This window comes from Columba livia, chromosome Z (assembly GCF_036013475.1).
Source record: "Columba livia isolate bColLiv1 breed racing homer chromosome Z, bColLiv1.pat.W.v2, whole genome shotgun sequence".
NCBI classification, from domain to species: domain Eukaryota; kingdom Metazoa; phylum Chordata; class Aves; order Columbiformes; family Columbidae; genus Columba; species Columba livia.
Window position 1 is genome coordinate 229607 of NC_088642.1, and position 24339 is coordinate 253945.

At 52.4% G+C, this 24339-nt stretch overlaps 1 protein-coding gene and 1 long non-coding RNA gene across 4 annotated transcripts; both read right to left on the bottom strand.

The window, feature by feature from the left end:
• Positions 1-526: 526 nt before the first annotated feature.
• Positions 527-14730, bottom strand: LOC110356413 (uncharacterized). 3 transcript variants are annotated; one of them, XR_010469129.1, is made up of 5 exons: positions 13429-14730; positions 13255-13327; positions 8501-13009; positions 5895-8396; positions 527-3939 (listed from the first exon to the last, which is right to left on the bottom strand). It is a non-coding gene; the product is annotated as an uncharacterized LOC110356413 (long non-coding RNA). The 3 variants fall into 3 exon arrangements; XR_010469128.1 differs by having other exon boundaries at positions 5895-13009; XR_002409615.2 differs by having other exon boundaries at positions 527-3895; positions 5895-13009; positions 13429-14729.
• Positions 14731-18038: 3308 nt separating this feature from the next.
• Positions 18039-23327, bottom strand: LOC135577370 (gastrin-releasing peptide-like). The gene is made up of 3 exons (XM_065046678.1): positions 23004-23327; positions 22171-22421; positions 18039-18430 (listed from the first exon to the last, which is right to left on the bottom strand). Exons 1-3 carry the CDS (start codon positions 23146-23148, stop codon positions 18377-18379), a joined length of 450 nt encoding a protein of 149 aa, XP_064902750.1. The 5' UTR covers positions 23149-23327; the 3' UTR covers positions 18039-18376.
• Positions 23328-24339: the final 1012 nt, after the last annotated feature.

A 24339-nucleotide genomic window follows, 5' to 3' on the forward strand; every position in this document is an offset into this window, starting at 1 on the left:
GCAGTGTGCGGGGTGCGCTGTGCGGGGTGCAGTGTGCGGGGTGCGCTGTGCGGGGTGCGCTGTGCGGTTCGGGGTGCGGGGTGCGGGGTGCAGTGTGCGGGGTGCGCTGTGCGGGGTGCAGTGTGCGGGGTGCGCTGTGCGGGGTGCGCTGTGCGGGGTGCAGTGTGCGGGGTGCAGTGTGCGGGGTGCGCTGTGCGGGGTGCAGTGTGCGGTTCGGGGTGCGCTGTGCGGGGTGCGTTGTGCGGTTCGGGGTGCGCTGTGCGGGGTGCGCTGTGCGGGGTGCGCTGTGCGGGGTGCGTTGTGCGGGGTGCGCTGTGCGGGGTGCGCTGTGCGGTTCGGGGTGCGCTGTGCGGGGTGCGCTGTGCGGGGTGCGCTGTGCGGGGTGCGCTGTGCGGTTCGGGGTGCGCTGTGCGGGGTGCGTTGTGCGGGGTGCGCTGTGCGGGGTGCGCTGTGCGGGGTGCGCTGTGCGGTTCGGGGTGCGCTGTGCGGGGTGCGCTGTGCGGGGCGCAGTGTGCGGGGTGCGCTGTGCGGGGTGCAGTCCTTTATTTAAAATGGCACACCTACTTCAGCATGGATGACAGTAAAACCGTACGTATTCGCTGGGAAAGGTACATCCTCGTTCTCAGTTGTGCACGGGAATGAGCAAATATGTGGATCAGATGACACATGCAAGCAAAATATTTCTGAAATACATTTTAGAAGAACATGAGTATCTTGAGTATTCTTGATAATTTAATACTCGTTAATGTAGAGAAAGAACTACCTGATGTTTTGTTTTGTACAGTATCTTCCATCCAACTATGTTCTAAAATACCTCTAAGCAATTTAAGAATATATTTGGGTTTCTTAGAGTACACCTGTGAGATGTTCAGGGAGCTGGGGGTCTCTCCTTAGCCGCTAAGTAGGCACAGAAAACTCAGCTACTTGGCTTTAACGATCCAGAAAGAAGTTTTCCAGGTAGAACTCTAGAACACTGGATCAACACAGTGTGCTGCAATCACCGGAGGAGGACAGAACGGTGCGTGCGTCAGAGGTCCAGGCAGAGCAGCACGAAGCCCTATCCTGTCTACTTCACGCATGCATCGGCAGTAATCTTGGAACTTTTCATGGCAATAAAATAGCTGAACCCCACTGAGAGAGACTAGAAAACCAAAAGCACTAGCCCTGAAACAAACCTCCTCTTACCACCTAGAGGCACCAGCATAGAAGCAACACACGGCTTAAGAGGACAGACGCTGTACTGCATAACTTCACAATGTTACATTAAATTGTCTCAACTTAGTAGTAGGTAAAATAAAACTACTTTTGTGTACATCAAACTTGCTATCAACTCTTCTGTCATTTGACTGATTGTGCCTGTTTTATATGATACTTTGTAGGTGTTTCATAAATGTCACCAAGCATGAAATCTCCTGAGTACTTGCCAGCACTCCATAGCCGAGGAACAAGGTTTCCCAGATAGATCACTATATGGTTGTTTCTTAATTACCATAACGTCAAAGAGTAAAACTCGGTTCAGTTTGTGTAATCGCTCTGTACGGAATGGCTCTGCCAGTTCAGCCACTCGTTTCCCTCAGATGAAGACAAAGATGAACTCATCAAATTGTATGTGCATATATACATGCACACATACAAACTTGCACATGTATAAATATCTATTTTAAACTTACATTGGCTAAGTGGTGAAAAGTCTGGGGATATCAAACTTCAAAACATTTGATTTTAAAAGACAGCAAATCACCACTTTTCTTCATCGCTTCCCTTTGTGGCCCTTGCACTTTCACTGTTAAACTCATCCTTCTTGGTTTTGATTAATCAAACCACATAAGGTTTGATTAATGCCAAGGAAGTTTGACACACACACATGAACACGTGTGTAACTGTATCTGTCTGCGAAGCCCCCGTGCAGTGCAAACTGCATTAAAGTCTTCGTCGAAGCCCATGTGGGGTGCGATGCCCAGTGCCGAGATCACCGCGGTGGCGCTGAGGTACCTTCTGTGTGAGGAGGCGCGACCCCTGCCACAGACACCGCTCAGCACGCGTGCTCACGGTAAAGCCCAGGCGGCTTTCAAGGATCTGGTGGCATCCAAAGATTTTAGCGTGATTACTTGGCTACATTAGCAATTGTGCACGGACGATTTTTAAAACCTCATTTGAAAACAGAAACTCACTTATTTAAAAGTCGTCTTTCCAGGCATAGAAAGCTGCCCTGCAATCCACTGGGACACACAGGAAAACATCCAGAGACTCCCAGATTATGAACATTATAGCTGAGACAGGGAACTAACTGTCCCTTCAGGTTGTTCTGACTGCACGAACTCACTAGAGAAAACAAAAAATACTTCCTGTTTGTAAGAACTGTATTGAATTCTGTCCTGAAAATTAAGTTTTCATTCAAATACGGTAACAGGAAAATGATGGTTCAGCAAACAGAGAACAGAAAATGGCTTACTGGCCTGGAACCTGCTTGGACTGGCAGGGACTGACAGCCTTCTCTAGTCGAGAAAATATGTGCTAGCGTCAGTCCTGTTACCAACAGACAGGCACTAGGAAAGCATTAGCATATTTGCTGGAAGTTTCAGCAGAAACACCAAAGAACATGTAAATATGTTCTTGCTTAGCACCTGCTAATCTCTCACACGTCTAGAATGTATCTTCATAAATACTTCCGTGGGTGATGAGCCATTGGCAGAATGATGAATTCCATAGAATCATAATGAATTAGATACCTCAGCTGTCTCAGATCCCGCCAAGCAGTAGATGATACAGTTTCTCTGTCGTTATTCTTAGAAAAATGCCATCATATTTCCAGAGGTCCCAGCAGTGAAGTGAGATATAGAGTGGATATAGAGTATGGGATCTGTCCTTCCTCCTCTGATATTTGAGCCTTTGCTGAAGAGTCCCCGTTGGGAGGGTGCAGGGAAAGGGAGGAAACAAAGGAGGCCACAGTGACCACTGTCATGCTAATGAGCACCTGAGGTATCTTGTGTTGAACCCAGGAATTCTAAGCAGAAATACAGATGACTCTATCTGTAACTAAAGTGTAAAACACAAATACATCTTATACCAAAAGAAATCTCCAGTACAACTGGTAGACTGCACTTACCTGTCTAGTTTCTTCCCACCTCAATGTGAATGATTAGCATGTGAGCTTTATGTATATCCATGAAAGCAAACATTTGCACACAGATCCACATTGGTTTGTGTTTCAGAACAGACAGGGGCATGCTAAAACAGACTGTGTTTTTTGCATTGGCTGTGTTTAAATGTATGCGTAGTGAGTCAAATGCTGCAAAGTCTGACTACCTAGGAGAAGCTCATAATTGCTAAACCAGACATTAGACTTCTGGTGACAATGCTCCGTCAGTGGTGATATAGACGTTGACATCTCCAGAACACAGAACTCGGGGATTCTTATCACTAACGATAACGTTCAGAAGCATGAACTGCTGTAGGGCCTAAAGAAGAGAGCTGCTTGTTCCCGGACTGGTGTTTTTGCCAACCTCAAGCCGCCTTTCCCCTCCTTTTCTGTGACACCTATATCGGAAAATGGATCTTCTGTGCCCAAGTGTGCTGCTGCTCGGTAGAGAGGCAGTGTGTGCGTCAGGTGGAAAAGAACCATTAAATCACGTTGTTCCAGTGAACTTTGTGAAACTGAGGCACTCCACTGGCTTGCTGACACAGAGCTTTGTTCCCTGGAGACCTGAGAAAGGGAATTTCCACTCGGCAGTTGTGGTGAACAGCTGGCCTGGCACATCTGCCGAACACACAGCAAGGAGGAGCCACGACACCGGGCGCAGACGGAGAACGCGAACTGCATTTGTCCAAAGGGCACGTTCTGCTATCGTGGGATGGTGACTGAAGATCCTTCTGTGCTGGGGTCTTGCCTGCGGGACTGATGAGTTTTCCTCAGCAGGTTGCAAGCTTCACACACACTGCCTTAAAATCACCAGAGTGAACGGTGCTGTGCCTCCAGAGCACACTGAGCCCCAGAGCACACTGAGAACTGACACATCTGCAGACCGTTCACTTCCAGAGACAGGGCAGTGCCCCACAAGTAAGGTAATAAAGAGAGTGATTATGGATTTAGATAACAGTATAAAACCAGTACAAAATTTACCTCGTGCTATGTCAATAAAAGATTAAGGACATGTAAGCAACTCCTAAGTGCTGCTTTGGAACCAACACTCGCAACAAGTGTTGGTCTGTCAGGACAGACGTACGTCCCGTCAGCCGTGTGTGCGACACCAGAGCACGGCCAGGAAAGGCGCCCTCAGGGCACCCGTGCACCGGCCACCCCCCGTTCCGGTCCCTCAGGGCACCCCTGCACTCCCCACCCCCCGTTCCGGTCCCTCAGGGCACCCGTGCACCGGCCACCCCCCGTTCCGGTCCCTCGGGGCACCCCTGCACTCCCCACCCCCCGTTCCGGTCCCTCAGGACACCCCTGCACCGGCCACCCCCCGTTCCCGTCCCTCAGGGCACCCCTGCACTCCCCACCCCCCGTTCCCGTCCCTCGGGGCACCCCTGCACTCCCCACCCCCCGTTCCGGTCCCTCAGGACACCCCTGCACCGGCCACCCCCCGTTCCCGTCCCTCAGGGCACCCCTGCACTCCCCACCCCCCGTTCCCGTCCCTCAGGGCACCCCTGCACCGGCCACCCCCCGTTCCGGTCCCTCGGGGCACCCCTGCACTCCCCACCCCCGTTCCGGTCCCTCGGGGCACCCCTGCACTCCCCACCCCCCGTTCCGGTCCCTCGGGGAACCCCTGCACCGGCCACCCCCCGTTCCGGTCCCTCAGGACACCCCTGCACTCCCCACCCCCCGTTCCGGTCCCTCGGGGAACCCCTGCACCGGCCACCCCCCGTTCCGGTCCCTCAGGACACCCCTGCACTCCCCACCCCCGTTCCGGTCCCTCGGGGAACCCCTGCACCGGCCACCCCCCGTTCCGGTCCCTCAGGACACCCCTGCACTCCCCACCCCCCGTTCCGGTCCCTCGGGGCACCCCTGCACTCCCCACCCCCCGTTCCGGTCCCTCAGGACACCCCTGCACTCCCCACCCCCCGTTCCAGTTCCTCAGGACACCCCTGCACTCCCCACCCCCCGTTCCAGTTCCTCAGGACACCCCTGCACTCCCCACCCCCCGTTCCAGTTCCTCAGGACACCCCTGCACTCCCCACCCCCTGTTCCGGTCCCTCAGGACACCCCTGCACTCCCCACCCCGCGCTCCGGTCCCACCGGACGGGGCAGAGGCACCGAGGGCTGGGCCGGCCACGCTGAGCAGAGGTGAGTTACACCGGCCCCATTTTTGGCTCTACCAAGGAGGTGCTTGAGCCCGGCCTATGTTCTCCAGCTGGAACACAGCGGGTCTGGGGTTGGTTTTGCTTTTTTTCCTGAGATCATGCAATAGCATTTTAGCCTTAGCAAAGCTTTATAAAGTTTCTTCCAGAGGCAAAACACTCTCCCTTCAGCAATGTGCCCCTGGAAACAACGGAGGGGAAAACTGCTGGGCATCCTAGACAGCATCACCTTTTCTCACGATTTCCATTTATCAAATCGGTGAAGGAAAGGTGTATTTACAGAAAGTGTAAGCAATATTTTGATTAACCAACTCCATGTCCGAGACACCTGGAAGCAATAGAGTTGTTTGTTTGGGGTTTTTTGACTGAAAAGTTTCTTAAAATGTAACACAATTTTAAAGAGACAATTAATATTTTGACCCCAGTTATTATTTTCTTAATTTCCCTGTCTCACCCTTGAGGATTCTCACTCGCTCCTCCTCCTAGTCCAGAAATTTGTGTATGAAGGGTATTACTTAATTTCAATTAGAATGTTAATTACAGAAGACAAGTGGTTACTGAATCTTGCACCATAATTAATCAACCTGATATTTACTTACTGCATTGTTCATACTGGATTAAGCTGTAGCTGGACAAGCAGGGCAAGGGAAGTGAGTGACAGGAGCATTATCATGGCACACTGCCTCCCATTGGGAAAGTTCATCTTCTTTCTGAAAGAGACGCCTTCAGGGATCATGTAATTTGAATTCCCTGTGAATTTAGTGTCATCTTAGCTTGACCAGCTCTGGAAGAACATATTAACCTCCTCTTGTGATTTTCAGAAAACCATTCTAATTTAGCAAGTAATTAAGGGTCACATGTAGGATAAAGAGCTAGATAAGCTTGGATTACGCACAGGAAGCTTTGTTTCCAAGGCAACCCGAGCAGGGGGGGTGTTAATGCTGAGGTCAGTCAGTTAATGAACTGGGAATGGTCACTGGCTGCAAAATGTATTAGAACTGGGGAAATGAAACTAACAATTGCATTACCATTTAATGATTTGATGATAGAAAACAAATGCCTACAAAGCTAGTTATTGCTGAAAATACTGGAGACAAAGGTTACAGGCAGCGAGGCCGTTCTGCTAAGTGAGGTCACGAGAAGTCCAAAACAATGACGCTCGACAAACCCCATTTTTTTAGCGCTGAAATTACTTTAGTCACCGTTCACGGGTTTCACGGCTTCCCAGCGCGAAGCTGTCGATGCCTGCGCAAGCTGCTGCTGACAGCCGCGCTCCCCGCTGGACGCTCGGCCCGTCCCGCGGTCCGTCCCGCCGGAGGTCGCTGCCCGCGCCGCGCCGCCAGGGCGCAACGGCCGGTGGATTACGCGCTGGGGAGCCAGGCAGCGGCGCAGCCTGCGATGCCGCACACCCTTAGGGCTCTGGACTAATCTCATGGAGATTTGACAGGGCAAGCACACAAACATCACGGGCACGGATAAAATGTCCAACCGGCTCATATGTAGCAAACATAAGCTGATTTACTAAAACATTAATATTTTAGATCCAGAATCTTCCATGTTGGTTTTTTTTTCCCTGCAAATCTCATAATCTTAATTTTTACACTTTACAAGCAGTGTACAGGCTCAGTCTCCATCTCCTTTTCCTGATAATCAGCAGAGTTTGACAAACAAAGGTTGTGCTCCCATATTGCTGTGATGACTTACTGCAAGAACTTCTTTGCTTTTCCTCCTATGTTTCGGAACGCCCAGATGCACCCTCTAAACCGGGGTCAACAACAGCGAGTGCCAGAGCCGGTCAGAGGCGGCGCAGTCCTCACTGCCTCACCCAGAATTCATACCTGATGCTTCCGGGACCGTGCTGAGCTGGTGCCTGGTGCTGCGTGCACTGTGGCTCCTGAGCACTCTAGTGTGCTCCTCGTTACTGCTGTGCCCATGAGCTTCCGGTCATCGCAAACCAAGGGAGCGGCGCTAACAGCAGCACCCTGCCTGATGCTGCGCTTGAGCTTTGGAAGAGGCAGTGGCGCAGGTGTGAGCCCTTCATTAACTAGTGAGATACAGCCCCGGTGGGCACAGGGGGAGACTCAGACATCAGGTGCCTGTTGCTTTGTGTGCTTTGCTGACAGCACACCGTTTCTTTTGCTCTCACCTACTTCAGGCAGCCCAATTCATACGCCTTCCTCTAAAGCCAGCGAGTCCGGTTCACCACATCACCATCACCACAGCGCTCGCGGCTGCTGGCTGCGCCCGCGGTGCCTCATGCCACGAACGCTGCAGCTCGTGGGCCTGACCCACCCGCAGCTTCGGCCCTGGGCAGCCCACGCAAAGGGGTTTGAAGGGACAGGAGAGAAACCTGTCCACCCTTCCATAGGATAGGTGCTTTCCAAACTTGGAGCCTTTTTGGAGCCTTCTGTGATACTTTTAAGGTATTTCCTTTGGAAATGGTAATTTTTCATTTTCAAAGATTATCTGGTATATGTTAGAGTCCTTTGCTGTCACCCTTTGCACCTTTTCCCCTCACATGAAGTTTGTAAGCAGACTTTACCTCCTTTAGAGACAACTCGCCTATTAAACATCACTGCAAGTGAATTTGTGCTGAATTAACATTCCCAGAGTGATGAATATTGAAGAGGAGACATTTTCAGACAAAGCAGCAGGCAGGGGACAGGGAAGGCGGGGAGGTTTTCTTACCTGCCTGTCCTGGGCTGCTGCTCTCTCGGGGGACAGTTTGATGGCAGCAGTGGTGGACAAGCGGCTCCGGTGCTTCCCACTTTGCACACACGGTGCTGTGCCGCGGTACTGAGCGCACACGGCCATCTGCTCCCTCTCACGCAGGGACAGCTGCCAAATTCCCTCCAAGGTCAAAGATGAGAGATTCATTGCGCACTGGTGGCAGGAGCCGCTGGCACAGGCTCGCAGATGATATGGCCTGGAAATGCATTCGGGAACTAATCCCAGCAGGAATCCAAAGATGCTTCCGCTCTAACAGGTACAATAGTAACTACAAATGTGGTTTTGCCTCTGACACACCTACTCCATGCACTTTGCAACCACTAAACTACTCACCACTTGTGCAGGAAGAGATAAGGCTTCCAGACCCAAACCTACCAACAAGAGGAGATGGTTTAAGGCACCTTTAATCCCCTCATTAGCAGCAGCTGATGAGATATGCCATCCCATGGGCTCAGGCGAGTGGTGCCCCCTTTACCTCATTTAGATGTGATAGGGCTGCCTGTGCCCCTGAGCTGCAGCCGCAGCAGCCAGAGCAATGAAGCCATCGCTCATCAGGACCAGGAATGCCAGGAGCCAGCGAAGGACCCCAGCCCTCTCTGCTGTTTGTTCCTTATGAACAGGATTACCTTCACCTTCAGAAAATGAAGGTCATTCCTGTTTAAACGGGTGCACAATTGGCTGTGCTTGTTGGGAAGGGAGGGGGCCTGGGAAGCGTCTTTCCCAACAGCAGCAAGGCAAAAGGTAAACTGGAAGAGGAAGTGGAAAGAGAAGACGTCTAAGGATTACATCTTGGCAGGCACAGCATGCAATGCCACAGCTCACGTCACGCTGCCTTGTGGTAAACCAGAAGCTATTAATCCCATGGGAAACAAAGGAGACCCGAGGGACGGCCTCCCGCAAGCATTCAGCGAGCGCGCCGCGGGCAGCGGTGACGAGCGCGCGTCCCGGCGGCACAGCGTGCCTGCCCCTGGGAACACACAAACATTGTCAAGTGCATCAGTCGCAGAAGAAAAAACAAAATATTTGCTCAATTAGCCTTAAGGGATCCAAGCTTTTTTTTCAGCTCTGCATCTTTTGTGACTTCTTAAAGCAAAGAGCTCTGTTTTGTTGCCTGTTTTATAGATGGATGGTTCTAGGAACACGTGTTTAGAGGAATTAATTGCAACTTTGTTCCCTAGGAAGTTTCTTTCTACCAGCCAGCAAGAAACCCCCCATCTTCATGACAACTGAAAGAAAATCAAGGGACCACGTGTTAGAGTGAAAAGAATCCAGTTTAAAATGTCAATAGGGGTACAAATTACCAGGCATAAACACATACCCAAGTAACTGGTTGTTTGCAAACTAATTGGTTTTTCTAACTGCGTTATACACAGCCAAAACCAACCCAACCCAACCCAGAAGTGAGCAAAGGGAGGGCCCTGAGCCTTTATTTCTCCTCAGCATCAATAGATCATCTGAGTCGTCTTAATAAAAGGTGCATTGTCGTCTTAGGCTGACTGTGGGTTTTACAGGTTTAACTGCACGTTCCTCTCCTTGTCCACAGGAAGCTGCTCGGCAGCTCCGAAGGACTCAGGGAGCTGCCTGGCGGTCCTGAGCCCGCGACGGGGAGGACGAAGCGGTCACCGCCCGCAGCCGCTCCCCGAGTCCCCACGTACCGCCTGTGAAACACGGAGCCCTGCAGCTGCGCATAAAACAAACTGTATGTAAAGAAACCCATCAACAGCACAGACTCTGTTGAACACAGGCATTTGCAATATCATTCTCAAAAAGCTTGCAGAATTATTTTTGCGTATTGCCAGGCAACATCAGCGATAGCCCAGGTGCTTTCTGTGCTCTCCTTTAGGACTCGAGTACTTTAGTAGTGGGGAACTTCAGAATTGGTTTAGAAACGCGGGAGGCAGTATCAACCCACCTACAGGATATGCGTAAAATGCAGAGGACCCAATGTTACTCAACATCTTTTTTAGGAGGTGTATATAGTTATGGCAAAAGTAGGACCTCTGGATCCAGCTGTAGTAGCAACAGGTTTAACACTACACGCTCTAATCACAATACTTCACATAAAGCTGGCAAAAAATCATTTTAAAAAGCTAAAACCATGCCAAGCATTAAAAAAAAGAAAAAAAAATATTTCTTTTCTTCATGGGGTTCAAATTATTCAGGGTGTTTCTGTATCCATGTTGTTACTGAAAATGTTGTCGAAGTTATTAACTACATACCCAAATTAAGTAACTATATTAAGAATATTTTCAAAACACAAAATTACCAAAAGACTAAGCATGTAAACATTTTTAAAGTTAGCGCTTTCCAGATTTATTTTTTGATACAAGCCCATGTGCTGAAAATGAGGTCATTGAGAGCGTCCCCCAACACCTGCTGCTGCTGGCGTGTAAATCACGGCGGCACACGCATTGGGGAAGGTGACAGCAACCCGGCGACAAAAGGCCTGTTGCTGGGCTCGGTGCTGGTCGCAGGCGGGGCGGGGGGGTGGGGAGCCTGGTGACAGCCGAGCGCGGCGGTCCGGCCAGCGGTGTCCGCGGGGTGACCCACGGCACGGGCACTGACACAGACCCACTGCCGCGGACACGCGTGCCCCGAAACGGGAGCGCTGCTGCTGCTGGCGGGCACCACTGACCGCAGCTGCTCAGCCTGACACAGGCGTCTGGGCTATTTCTAACCAGCCTAGACCTCGGTTTAACACCACAGATATGAGTTTGAAATAGAAACCTTTCCAGCCTAGTCCAGCCTGCAGGCTGTGGGTGCAGAGGCACAGCTGTCACCTGCGTGTGGCTGCGATGCCACATCCACCACGGCGCGGCGGGTGGCTCTGCGAGGTCCGGCTGTCACGCCGGAGGGCGCCGGCCTTGCCCTGGGCCAGCAAGGGGCCATGGCGAGCAGCTCACCTGCGAGTCGCAAAGCGGCGGTTCGGCCCGCCAGCCTGCAGACCTCACCTCAGCACCCTCCTCAGGACCGTGTGAACACCTCCGGAGCGAGTCCTCCGTGCGCCACCGGCCCGCGCCCCGCCGGCAGCCCCGCCGAGCTCCGCACCGTGCGGCGGGTCCCGCGCGGCGCCCCCGCCCCTCCGCGGGACCGGAGCGCTGGGCGTCCGTCTGTCCGTGCGTGATCTGCGCCCGGCGTTGCCCCTTCACTCACACAACTAAATCCTCCCAGCCATCGCCTACATTCAGACATTTCCCTTCGCGTTTTTGTTTACACCACCAGGATGGCACGTCCGTATGTGCTGGTGCACACATTCGCATGGGCTGTCTTAGCTCTGGTATGATTTTTTTGAGGTTGGTTGGTTGGTTGGTTTGGTTTTTCTTTTTTGCTAAGCCCTCATTAACTCCACTCACGCTGTCTTACTCTGTTTGCCAGTGCTTAAGTAGTGCTTTTTTTAAAAAGCAACCAATTAGCACCTCATCAGCTCCAATTAGAGGAGACAAAAGCAGTGTAAAGATAACTCAATGAGAGGGGGTGGCACAACATCATGTAATCGCTTAGGACAGCGGTGCGCATTCACGGCGCTGCCCGGGCTGGGCCTATTCACCTTTTCTTCTTCCCTCTGGACGCATTTAAGACCTTGTTTTTTCTGGGAAGCCGGGCCTCCCAGGAGTCCCAGAGTCCCCATTCAGGGCTACCTGTTTACAGCTCACCGAACAGAAGGACCTAAACAATCCTATATTGTACGCCTTGTGCTTCCTTAAACTTAGGCCTCCACAATGGCATGTTTTCAGAAGCTGGGCAGAATAAGTTAAAGGCTGGCTTTATACTCATTAAGTGTTCTGCTTGTACTGTCTTCTAATTACATGGCAGAGCAACAATGTATTTTTTTTCTCAATGGAGTTCTTTGGAGCAGTTAATTTGGTGCCTGTACTAAATGCCCCAAAACATTAATTAGTGTGGAAGGAACCCTAATTTCCTCAGCGGCTTTCCTCTCCATTTACTTCCCTTGTTTTCACATAGGCTTGGATGAGCCTCTATAATGAAATTACCTCATTAATGCCTTTATTCTTGCAGAGTAACTCATTCAAGATCTACCATTTAGTTTTAATTTAATGCTGTCAAAAGCAAAAGGTGCATTCATGTATTTGATTAGTGCATTTTTTTCTCTCTAAAGAGTGGACAGATTTAAATTATTAAGATGGCAAGTAGTGAGTTATAATTGGATACAAGCAGCACTTCAGCGAATATTAAATGCTTTCAAAGCCTGGCCTATGTGGTCTGCTGACTATTAACTGTGTCCAGTGAGTTACTCTGTGGGTTTTGAATTAACAGCACCTTAGCTACTCTGAAGCAAATTAAGTTCAATTTTGTTTATAAAAACCGGTGAGGCTGCATTATCAACACGACATTCAGTTGTAGCAGAGTTCAGTTTTGCCTGTTGTCCTACAGTGACCCCATCCCTGGTTAGCACTGCTAACGTGGGGCCGCATCCTGCGCTCCACAGTCACGCGGGGCCTGGCTGGAGACTTGCCTTTGGCCTTTCATTTGCAAGAGCTGCCGAGTTCTGAACGTTGCCCAACAGAACCCACCTAGGCCACTCTTGCCCGCACTGATTGTTTGCTTGCAGAGTACGGTGGCATAAGTATGTCTGCTATTGATGGTGAATGCACAGCAGCAAGCAGTTTAAGGACCAGCAGCTGAGCAGGCAGGATGTAACATCTGATCCTTTATCTTTAGCTCGCCCTCTTCTTCCCCCTTTCACTCACAATTCATATCACAAAATACCTGAGATTCACCATAGAGACATGTTGTCAGAAGACTGACCCCCTGCTCTGCATAGCGTGTACATATTCCAGTTTGTAGTGTGGCTGCACTCCTGCCTGAGGTCGACAGTCAGTGTCAGGTCCGCGGGGACAGGCGCTCTGCGGGGCTCAAAGCCGCTCCCGGCCTTCTCCAGATGTCCAGGGCCTTTGGGTTTTAGGATCTTACAGCCCTCTGGGCCCATGTTCCAGTGTTCACCCACTTCCATAGTGATATTTTCCTTATGTAATTAAAAGGAAATTATTATATTTTCAATGCAAACATGAAATATTATATTATAACTTGCTATAATGCTTTATAAATAGCATAAATTAAAACTATTATAATGTATTACGTATTTATAAATATTCAATATACTATATATACGATGCTTGTATAATATACAATTATTATATTATTATCTTATATAATTTAAAATACATATAATTATGTTATATACATTTATTATAAGAGTATGCAGCTTACCTTTCTCCAGGCCCTTTCCCTATAGAGTACGTGTATTCAGGCCCTGCCTTGTGGCTGCGGTGACTGCTGGTGGCTGAGGGAGGACAGAAGGGAAGTGACAGGTGTGACCCTGCACTGCCATGTGAAAAACTCCCCTCTGCTGCCACCCTTTGCAGTGCTTTGGGACCAACTTACTCGGCCTTTGGTTCAGATGGTGCATTGGCTACATCCAGTCCAGGTGAGACAGTGCCAGCGTGAGCCCGCGGAGCGCAGACCAGACCCGTTCCCATTACCTGACTCATAACTCTGGGTTTCCGCTGGTTTTCATCTAAGGGCCATCCAGCCCGAAGACATGGAGGATGCGAGGGTTTCCTGGCACGGGCACCTCTCCGTTTCGGGCTGCCCGAGGCGGAGCGGCTGCAAGCTGCAGGAGCACACGCTGCCTGCCGTGGTGTCAGGGTGCACGGTGTGGTTCGGAGCACAAAACCCGCAGAAGGCAGCTGCGAAATGCCAGGGAACCGGTTCTGGTAGAATCTCTCCTGCCCATCGTCAGCGGGTGCTGCTGCCCTGTGCTGCAGCAAAACCCCCTCAGACTGCCGCTAGGCGGGGGCCCGCGCTGCGGGCGCTGCAGCCGCGCGGCGTGAGCGACTGGGCGCCAAAAGCTGAGCCGGCCCTCTGGCTCTGGCTTATTTTGCAGTGAGAACATGCCATAAAATCCTGTTTCTGTTCTAGGTCAGCTAAGAACAGTGTGGGTGGCTCATGAAGAGCCAGCTGAAGTCAAATCGTCATCCAGAGACTAAGTGTTTCTCCACACCACGCGAAGGCCCGGTCCAGGGAGTGTTCTCCGTGTGACGCGTGCTGTCAGAGCCGGGCTTCTGCACGCAGCGGCTTTCTCTGCCGCGTCCCTGTTAGTCCAGTGACTAAAACAGATGCTCAAGAAGCCAGATAGCTGGTCCAATTCTCACCTCACCTCCAGGAAACGTGCACATTTCAGATCACCCCACCACGTCTGTCTAGGAGAAAGGAGAAGGAATGGTTCTTTCTTTCCACTTCTCTCCTTCTGAAATATGGCATTACATAGAAAAAGAGTCAGAGAGAGCAGACGAGACCGCCAGGCCGGGAGCTAAAGCTGTGTTTGGTCTCTGTCCCGAGAACTGTCCCTGCGTTTTATGCTTGTATGATTATCTAACGAAATGTTACAGGGTGTTTCAGAGAGATGGACTCGGCTGGCAGGACGAATGGACGCGCACGGGCCGTGTTCTTCCCACCTTTTCCTCTGGAGCGCGTGTTCCCCGTGCTCTTCCCCTCCCGGGAACAGCCCGTTCCCTCACGCTGCTGGTGCCGCTGACAAGCGCTCCGCGGCCCCGCGGCTGTCTGTGCGCTGGCAGAGGCACCTAGTGGCAACAACCGGACATTCTGCGCCCTGCCCTTTCCAGCGGTGAGAGCTTCTCGTTCGTGGGCTGCAGAGATACAGCGATTTCCAATTGAGTGCATCTTTTTGGAACACCTTGTATAACACTGGGAACAGAGACAGGAACCCGGAGTCCCCTCTGCTGGTGACTGTCCCCATGCAGATCACCAGCACTGGAGCCACCCAAGGGGCTCGGCTGCCGCTCCTGCTGCTTGGGGGAGCGTCAGACACAGAGAGAGGAGCCCGTTCACTGCGACAGCCCGTTCACCACAACAGCCCGTTGTACGAAGTGAGACGGGGTAAGACTGAGCGGCTACAGACAGCGGCTCAGGCAAAATCTGAGCTTAATGTGAGTGCTGATCCCGAGCCTTTGTATTTGCCACAGCCTGAAGAGACTGTAGGATACACAGATAGAACAAGGATCAACTGAAGCTGACAGTTCAAACACATTTTTGTTCCTCGGCAAGTACGGAACAAAAAGAAAGACCAGATTCTGGGTGCACAGGGCAGACATAAGGAGAGAAACAGGGGAAAGACGTAAGTAGGGTAAAAGGCCAGCGAGCGCTCAGGCAATGAGCTGGGCCCCGGCGTCTTAGGGGTGTTCGTGGTCCCGAGGGAGACGGCAGCACGGCCACCCATTTATCAAGAAGGATTCCTAACACAGGCAGTCAGTTGTAAACCAGAGAACTAACTACCCACTGGTGAACGATTACTGGTCAGAGCTCTTAGACTCCACTCAGAGAACAGGTTAGCGAGGAGAGCACAGTGCAGGAGTGCCCCCTTTTGCTGCAACAAGGTTTCCAGAGCTGGGAGGGAGCCGCACACAGTGGGAAAGCTTCACGGCACCGAGAGATGCGAAAGGGGAGGCGGGAGAGGCCAGGAGCGTGAGTTACAGAGCACTGACACTGGAAGAACGGCACAAGGAGACACGAGAGACATGTGCAGCCATAGGGCAGGAGGGTGAGCAGGCAGAATCTCTGCATTACTGTGGCCAGAAAAGCACCCTTAGTGTCCGCAGGCTGCAGGGTAGTGCATCGCTCAGCATGGCAAAGAGTTGGAGCAGGGATGGCAGGTCCGTGTCGCACAGCGCGAGAGCACCGGGGACACCCGGGTCTGATGCGTCAGGCACAGTCGGGCGGGACAGCTGGCGGTTTGCTGGCGGCAGCACACGGGCTCAGCTGCTCTCTGCAGCCCGTCCCCGTCGTCCCCGTGAAGCTGTCAGGCGTGGAGAGGGCTGGTTGGGAGCAGGGAGCTGTGGGGACAGGGAAGTGTAGGACAGCGGGATTCCTATCATTGAGATGGGTAATGCGAGTTAAATACAACACCAAGCTTCACTACAGTCCTCTAGGAAAGATGACAAAAATTAAACGTTCAGAGAAATGGGTCTGTCCGCAGCCTGCACTTCACTCTCTGGATCGCAAGAATCATATTGCTTAGATGCGCTTATCTACCTGTCTCTGCCTTCCACTCGATGATGCCCTTAAAGGCTTCTCAAGTCAGATCGAGTCCTACACTGACAGGATCTTTCCTTCCATCTGCTGGAACCCCGGACGCGATCTACACTGCATGCAGTCCCTGCACCGGTGAATTCCTCCGTATGACCTGGGCTATGCAGAGGACCTGGTCAAGTCTTCTGTTTGGTTTGATCAAAAGAGCCCTGACACAGCCAAGCATTCAGCTAAATGAGCATTTCACTATGAATAGCACAAATATTATAATTCCAGTGTGTATCTACAGCAATTGATTGAAACATTTATAATGAAGGCCTACAGGAACTAAAGGTGGGTGAACAAGAGGAAAATGTTCTTTGTAGGGCTAGGTTGGGGTATTAAGACAACGCTGCTAATTGTAAGCAGGTCAGCTGTTCTGCGTGGAGTCAGTAACACGCAGACACTGATGTTCTGCTTAGCCCAGCAACAGTGAGGTGGTTACAGGGAAAGCAGGCTGAAAATTCACGTCACCTGGTGAGAGAATGTGGTCTAAGTGCCCAGCACTGGTGGGCTGAGTGGCTGCCGGAGAAAGCTGGCGATTAACGCTATGCTTTGGTGGAAAGGGTTTACGTTCCACTCAGGTCTGTGGCTTATATATTCACCTGTGAAATACAAGGGGGTTAATAGAAACAGCCAGTAAAACCTGTTGTTTTCCCAACAGACAGCAGGAGGTGACATCAGGGTGATGACAAGCTATAGGGTGATGGTTTCTGTTTGAAAATACTCAATGCATGTTGTTTTTGAAGAGCGTCCATCAGGGAGCCAGAACAACACCCTTCAAGAAAAGGAAATGAGCAGAAAAAAGTACCTGACTAAGCTGCTGTTATATGGGCTCATTGCTTTGTAGTGAAAGAACTGGGTGACTTAAAGGAACAGGGAATAAACAGGCTCAGGAAAGATCTTCACTGGAAAGTAATAGGGGTAAATATATATGTAGGAAGGACACCTCTCCCTCACACATGCATAGATTAGGCTTCAGCAATGGAAAAAGGCCCATTTTTAACAAATCGTCTGCATAAAAGTATCTCTCACTCAAGATGCTGTTAGATAGCTGCCTGTTGGTGGCAGGAGATGAAGCGTCTGTTGCTGTTTTGATCATGATACTGTTTTTCTAAACACCAAGAGACACCGACAAGAGCAAGATACAAGATCTAACTAATTTAGAGCAGTTGTGGCCACCACAGCTGTCCTCAGTGCGCAAACAGGAGGGTGTCCAAGCCCAGCACGGGCAGCTCAGCTGCCTCTGGCAGCAATGGACCCGCAGCCAAGGCCTACGGACGGGGGCCGGTCAGGAGCAGCAAGCGCTCACCTGCGCCTCTGGAAACCCCGCTGTGCTCAGCACGGGCCCCCAGGGGCCAGGTCCGTGTTCCCGGTTCCCAGCAGTGCCACCAACACCACGCCACCTCCGTCCCCGCCGCGCTCACCTGGGTCCCCGCAGCCGCGCTCCCGCAGCCCCGCGCTCCCGCGGCCCTTGTGCCGCAGCCCTTGTGCCGCAGCCCCGCGCTCCCGCAGCCCCGGTGCTGCAGCCCCGCGCTCCCGCAGCCCTGGTGCCGCAGCCCTGGTGCCGCAGCCCCGCGCTCCCGCAGCCCTGGTGCCGCAGCCCCGCGCTCCCGCAGCCCTGGTGCCGCAGCCCCGCGCTCCCGCAGTCCCGTGCTCCCGCAGCCCTTGTGCCGCAGCCCCGCGCTCCCGCAGTCCCGTGCTCCCGCAGCCCTGCGCTCCCGCAGCCCCGGTGCCCATCCAGCTGGGGGAGCCAGCGCCAGCTTCCCCGCCAACAAAAATCACAGGCCAGGCTGCGGTTCCGGAGGGAAAGAGCTTCAGTGGGAAAATCGTGCTGTTGCGTCTTTGCTACCAGCCGCGGCACAGCCAGATTCTGTTAACTCAAATGAAAACATAAACACAGCCTCTTTATTAGTACTATTTATTGCAAATGTTGAAATGTCATGTAGTTTTGAACTAAGAGATGAACTGATTAGATAGGTAAGTCGTATAATTAATTGGAAGACCCTTCCGTGACAATTATATATATCAAAGCCATTCAAGTGAGAAAATGCAACCTTGAAAATGAAGTAGAGAGTTTAGTCATTGTTGAAACATACAAGAATATGTGTATTTAGATATTTTACACAAAGGAAATCTTGTTTACAGGAAAGAGACCTTGTTGATTATCTGATACAATCAAGTGTTTGTGAAATATAGTCTCTTACGGAAACATTACGTTTCTTCATGATTTGGAGCCCTTCTTTCAGCTTGGAGCGCTCTCTTTCATATTCACAACTTGAAGCAGATAGTCCATCATCTAATAAAAAGAGAAAAATATTATTTATAGACCAGTCCTGAGAAAAGCCATTCACTAAGTTAATAAGCCTAATACATATCTGCTCTGTGTATTCACATAACAAACACATTCCCAATAATCTTTCCAAAACAGACCTCATTTGTCTTGGTTAACGTAATAACCAACTGCCAAAAGATGAGGAAAGTCATTCCCCCAAATAATTCTGTCTGCCATCTCATTTATATAGTGTCTCATTAGTGGTAAACAGCCAAGTTATGGAAATGATTCTAAGCTTCTTTTCCAACTTACTTTTACACTTAGGCCAACTTGCAGGAGAGATTTCCCCTCTGATCCTCAACCGCTTTAGCTGTAATTTATTCACAGAACGAAGAGCAGGCGAGATCCTCGCTTGCCCGGTACTGACCGAAACTGGGCCAGAAGCCGGTTCCCAGAGCTGCCGTGCCCACGTGTGCTGCAGCTCTTTCTCTGCTCAGGGAATCCTTCAGAAGCGCTGCTTTATTCCTGCGACACGCAGAGCACAACACAAGCACCAGGGGTAACTAACGCACTGAGTGAATCCGAGCTGATAAGCAAGACCCTGAGTTGAGTTACCTGAAGTACATTATCCGTATTTACTTCTGCAGCCGTTAGCTTTGGGAATTTCTGAGCTTAAATTTAAAATTCCGATTTTAAATCAAATCAGCTACGTTTGAAACAGTCCGTGAAAACAAAGTCCTCGTAGCACGTCTCTTCCCAGCACAGCCTGTCTTTGCTCTGTTCAGCGGGCAGGAGCGTGGGGCTGCGCAGACGGACAGACGGACTCCTCGGGTCAGCGTCTCTGCACGGGCACACGGAATCGCAGCCCCGGACGGCTCCCGGGACAGCTGCTCCACCAGCCGGCGGGAGGGTTCACCATCTACCTTCTGGGTCGCATTCCAGTACCTCAACCCAGCAGTGACCCGCTCTAAATACAGCGTCTGGTTCCTCTTACAATTAGTTTCTATTTCGAGCTCAAACACAATATGATTGGAGAAGTATTTAATGTCAAGTGCAAACTTCCTGTACACGCTGCACCTTCATTGTCAGTTTATCTGGCCATCTGCCCCGGGCCAGGGAGCTACATTCATCACCCCGTGCACAGCACCTCGGTCAGCTGGGGACAGCAGCACCTTAAAGGTGCTGTCTGACCACCTGTGCAACTTGGAACCCACACAGCTGAAAACCTGCGACACGGAACCCCTCATAGCCAAAAATCCACAACTCGGAACCCTCACAGCCAAAAATCCACAGCCCGGAACCCCTCACAGCCAAAAATCCACAACCCGGAACCCTCACAGCTGAAACTCCGCGCACCAGAGTCCAAAGGCCATTGATGCTCGTGTATCACTGTCTACATGTATGCTGAATTTCATGTGTACCAGAATTCCACCTTTATACATTAAAAAGGTCTCCTTTGTTAAAAATAACAACTATCATTAGTCGAATGTTTAGGAAACTATCACAGTCCTCTAGAAAGAAAAGCACATTCCTTCCGACGGCCAGCACCTGGAAAGCGGATCTCAAAGCCATACGTCGCCTGGCTTGGAGATGCTGGGTTTTAACTTGCTGAAGCCAAAGAGAAGCAACACATCCTGTCCTGTCCAGGCTGCGTGCAACCGGGTATTCGTGTCCGACATGGGAAAGCACAGGTTATTGTAATACTTTGATATCTTTTACTTCAGGATGGAGACTAAGTAACTGTTGAGTGCTGGAAATCAAAGGTTCTATGGAAAAATGAGGCTCTGCAAGTTTTTATGTATCTTAACCATGTGAAATACATTATTTTTTTACTAATAATGGGAGAACTCTGGATATTTCAGGCAATAATCTCATTATTCCACATATATGGTCAACATCTGACCACAAAAATATGGATATTAATTTAGGGCAAAAGTACACACATATGGATATGATTCAGCTTAACGGAGGCAACTTTCAGCCTTTCTAAGTACAATTTATTACCAGATACTTTTAGAAGACAAAACATTTCCCTTTTCACATAGCATCATTAATTTGTTCATCTGATTTGATTACAAAACTATGCACTGCAGAGCTGAAGAGATCAATTGCTTCCTTTTTAGATAGTATTGATGACTGTTATTAGAAGCATCGCTGTCACAAAGCCATAGACAGGAAGAAACCCGTGGGCAGCGTTCACACCAGCGGCGAAAGAGGCTTAAATCACAGCCTCGTTTAACAGGTGCATTTTCACTCGTGTTCAAGCGAAACCCGACGTACTCACTGACTTTAGTGATCTCGGGAGGGGGGCTGGGCTGAAGCCATTGCAGCAATATTAATTACATCATATTACAGTAGACATAGGAAGAAAAAATATCTTCCCATTCATGTCTTTAAGGGGGGATATTCATCTTTTTATTCTATTTCAATGTCACCCAAGAGAATTCTGCAGCTATATCACCATTGCCATACCTGACACCTTACAAACAGGTTTCTATCAAGTTCTGCAGTTTATGTTATGTCATTTAGACCCCGTTTACTTTCTGCCAAGCCTCACTGATATCCTCCCAAGTGTATTTTATGAGATTTTCCAAAATTGCAATAATAGCGGTGAATCTGTTGCCAAGTCTTGTTGTGATATAGCACTAACACACGCTCTCTGGGGGAAGAGGAGGTGGGTCCGAGGCGCACGCTGCAGCTTGTCAGCGCAGTGTGCTGTAAAGGGCGCAGGGGAGCGCGGCGCGCTGTGAGCTGTAAGAAAGGGGCGCAGGGGAGCGCGGCGCGCTGTGAGCTGTGAGAAAGGGGCGCAGGCGAGCGCTGTAAGAAAGGGGCGCAGGCGAGCGCGGCGCGCTGTGAGCTGTAAGAAAGGGGCGCAGGGGAGCGCGGAGCGCTGTGAGCTGTGAGAAAGGGGCGCAGGCGAGCGCTGTAAGAAAGGGGCGCAGGCGAGCGCGGCGCGCTGTGAGCTGTAAGAAAGGGGCGCAGGGGAGCGCGGCGCGCTGTGAGCTGTAAGAAAGGGGCGCAGGCGAGCGCTGTAAGAAAGGGGCGCAGGCGAGCGCTGTAAGAAAGGGGCGCAGGCGAGCGCGGCGCGCTGTGAGCTGTAAGAAAGGGCGCAGGCGAGCGCTGTAAGAAAGGGCGCAGGCGAGCGCGGCGCGCTGTGAGCTGTAAGAAAGGGGCGCAGGCGAGCGCGGCGCGCTGTGAGCTGTAAGAAAGGGGCGCAGGCGAGCGCGGCGCGGGCCGGGGAAACGCTGCCCTGAGAAAGTGGAGCTGGGAGCGGAAGCAGCTGCCCACCCGGCTGCTCTGTCCCGTGGTTGGCAGAACCTCACGAGCCAGGCAAACAACAGCCCGACCGGTACCAAGGGGAGTCAGCGCGGTGCAGCTTCGCACACAACACGTTCTGCTTCCTTCCCGCCCCCTCTACTCACAGCTGCTCTTCACACTGGCTTGTTCTGCTGAGCTGATGCAGAACCTGGTGCTTCTAGCAACTGAGGTGCTAGAAAAGAGTGGAACGACCAACCAACCTGAAGGGAATCAAGACACTAACATCTGCTTAATGCTTGCTGAGTTTATGCCCAGTAGCAAATTAATTAATTAATGCCTGTGAGTGACAATTTGCAATCGAGTGTACAGTCTTTACCAAATGACCAGCATACGAGATGCATTTCTGCTACTTTTCTGGACAATCACAAGTCAGAGAAAGCTGATGTGTCACTGTACAATGGAATTTGAATATATGGAGTGTTTTTTACAGGTTTTATCTTACTTACCTCTTTCCAGCTGCTGTTGTCATCTGTCTCCCAGGGGCTCCTGGCATACCAGGGAAGCCCTCCCTTTGAAAAGTGAGCACTTTGATTTTCATTTCCTTCCAGCAGCCGTAGCAAATATTTTGAGATTTCTTCCCACTTCAGATAGTCTTGCAGTTGCTTGATATTTTCGGGTAATGCTGAAAATGGGGTCTTGTTTTCTTCTTCATAGACATAAGGAAAATCTCCAGTGCTCTTTTTCCCCATTAGATGTCCTGTAGGAACAACGGTGACAGCATGAAATTAACAAAAACGCGTATAGATTTGGTTGTTCAAGCACCAGCTGGAAGTTGTTATTGACTGACGGTACGTGGGGAGCGAAGGGAAGGGACCGGGGTTCGCCCGTCGGTGCCGGCGGGACAAGATCGGCCCGGGCTGGGCTGCTCCGCGCCGAGCACGGCCGGGACCCGCTCCGGGCCGGGGGTCCGCCCGCCGCGCCTGGAGCCGCGCGGGACGGGCGGGGCCGCAGCACCGGGAGGCGGCCGGTACCGGGCGCGGCTCCGCGCTCCCCGCTCCCGGCGCCGGTGCGGGCGCCGCCGCTCCTCCGCAACCGACGGCCGGGACAGCGCAGCCTCCCGGGGATCCCGGTGGGACGCCGGGTAGTTGGAACCTTCTCCTCCCGGCCGAGCCCGCCGAGCCGCTGCCCCCTCGAGGCACGGGAGGCGGCCGCGGGAGCAGCGGAGCGCCGTCGGGGCGGCCGCGGCGCCGGGAGGATGGAGGAGCGGCCGGGAGGGTCGGGTGGGTCCGGCCAGCCGGGGTGGGGAGGGGGCGGGCGGGCTGCCGGGTCGGTCACTTACCCACAGCCCAGTGGCTGCCGCGGGGGTAGATCTTGGTGAGCGCGGGGGAGCCCCCGGGCTGCAGGGGAGCCGCGCAGCCCTGCGCCGCCAGCAGCGCCAGCGCCAGCAGCGGCAGAGCCCCGGGCCGCCGCGGGCCGCCGCCCATCGTACCGGTGCTGCTGCTGATGCCGCTGCCGAGCCGCTCTCTGGCTCCGTCTGGGCGCAGCGCTGCCGCTGCTGCCACCGCCGCCCCCCATTTATACGGAGCCGGTACCCGGAGCTCCCGCGCCTGACGCCTCCTCACGGGGCCGGGGCTGCGGCCGCCTCCGTGCCCCCGTCCTACCTCCGGCGGGGGCGGGAGCCGCCCCGGCCCTCCGCCCGCCCCCCCGCCCCGGCAGCTCCCGGCGGGTGGAGGCGAGGGGCTGCCGGGCCGGGGCTCAGCCCTGCGCGGCGCTGGGGACCCGGGGCCGGCACCCCCTCCACGGGCTCTCCCGGGAGCGCCTCCCTGCGCGCCCGCTGCCGCCCGGCCCGGCCCGGACCCCCGCGCTGCCTCGCCCGTCTGGCCCGGGCGCGCCGGGGCTGGTCCCCGCGTCTGCCCGGCTCTGTGCCGGGACACCTGCAGCCGGCCCGTGGCGCCTCCGTACTCCGGAGGGACGGGCCAGCCTCTCCCTCGGGGGTATTTTCTCCAGTACATTCGAAAAACAGAAACTTCTCAGGGGTTTGTTTTCCTCTGACCTCCCTTGGGAGCTCAGAGCATGTGGGACCCATCAGCCCGGGGCCTCTCCAGCTGTGCAGGGGTGGCAGCTGCAAAGAGTTTCTTTTTTTTTCCAATATAACAAATGCACTGTCACAAGTGACAGTAATGTGACACAGATTTACAGGGCTTTCTTCTCTGCTTGCACAAAGCCCCTGTGAACTTTCCAGCACTCTAAGGCACCTGGAACTGCCCAACTTCGTAACAGTTAATGGATTAAAAGATTTCCATAATAAAGAGGTAGTGCAGCGCAAAGGATGGATGAATCACCGAGGGAGGCAATATGCGAATGCGAAGGCCGTGGAGAAATGGAACACTTACACACACTCCAGGCACATGAGTCGTTTCACTGGGTTGGAGGTAATGAGTAGTGGAGGGGTACAGGATCCCAATGAGCTGCTGCTTGTCCCAGAGGAGAACAGGGACAGGGATGAAGTCATGTGGAACTGGAGCAGTTTATGGGGTGATTTTGCTGTCTGGAGAACCACGTCGGAGGGCAGAACGCGCAGTTAACGGAGCTGACTGCAACGGCCGCGCCAGCTCCTCGCGCTCACCCCGCAGGCGGGGACCAAGCTGTCCCCGTGGAAATCCGAATTAACGTGG

Excerpts from the sequence above, each read along its gene's own strand:
- LOC135577370 (XM_065046678.1), bottom strand. The coding sequence starts at position 23,148 with ATGGGCGGCGGCCCGCGGCGGCCCGGGGCTCTGCCGCTGCTGGCGCTG. Across the intron at positions 22,422-23,003 it reads CGGCAGCCACTGGGCTGTGG|GACATCTAATGGGGAAAAAG; the intron begins GTAAGTGACCGA and ends TTGTTCCTACAG. Across the intron at positions 18,431-22,170 it reads ACAACAGCAGCTGGAAAGAG|ATGATGGACTATCTGCTTCA; the intron begins GTAAGTAAGATA and ends TCTTTTTATTAG.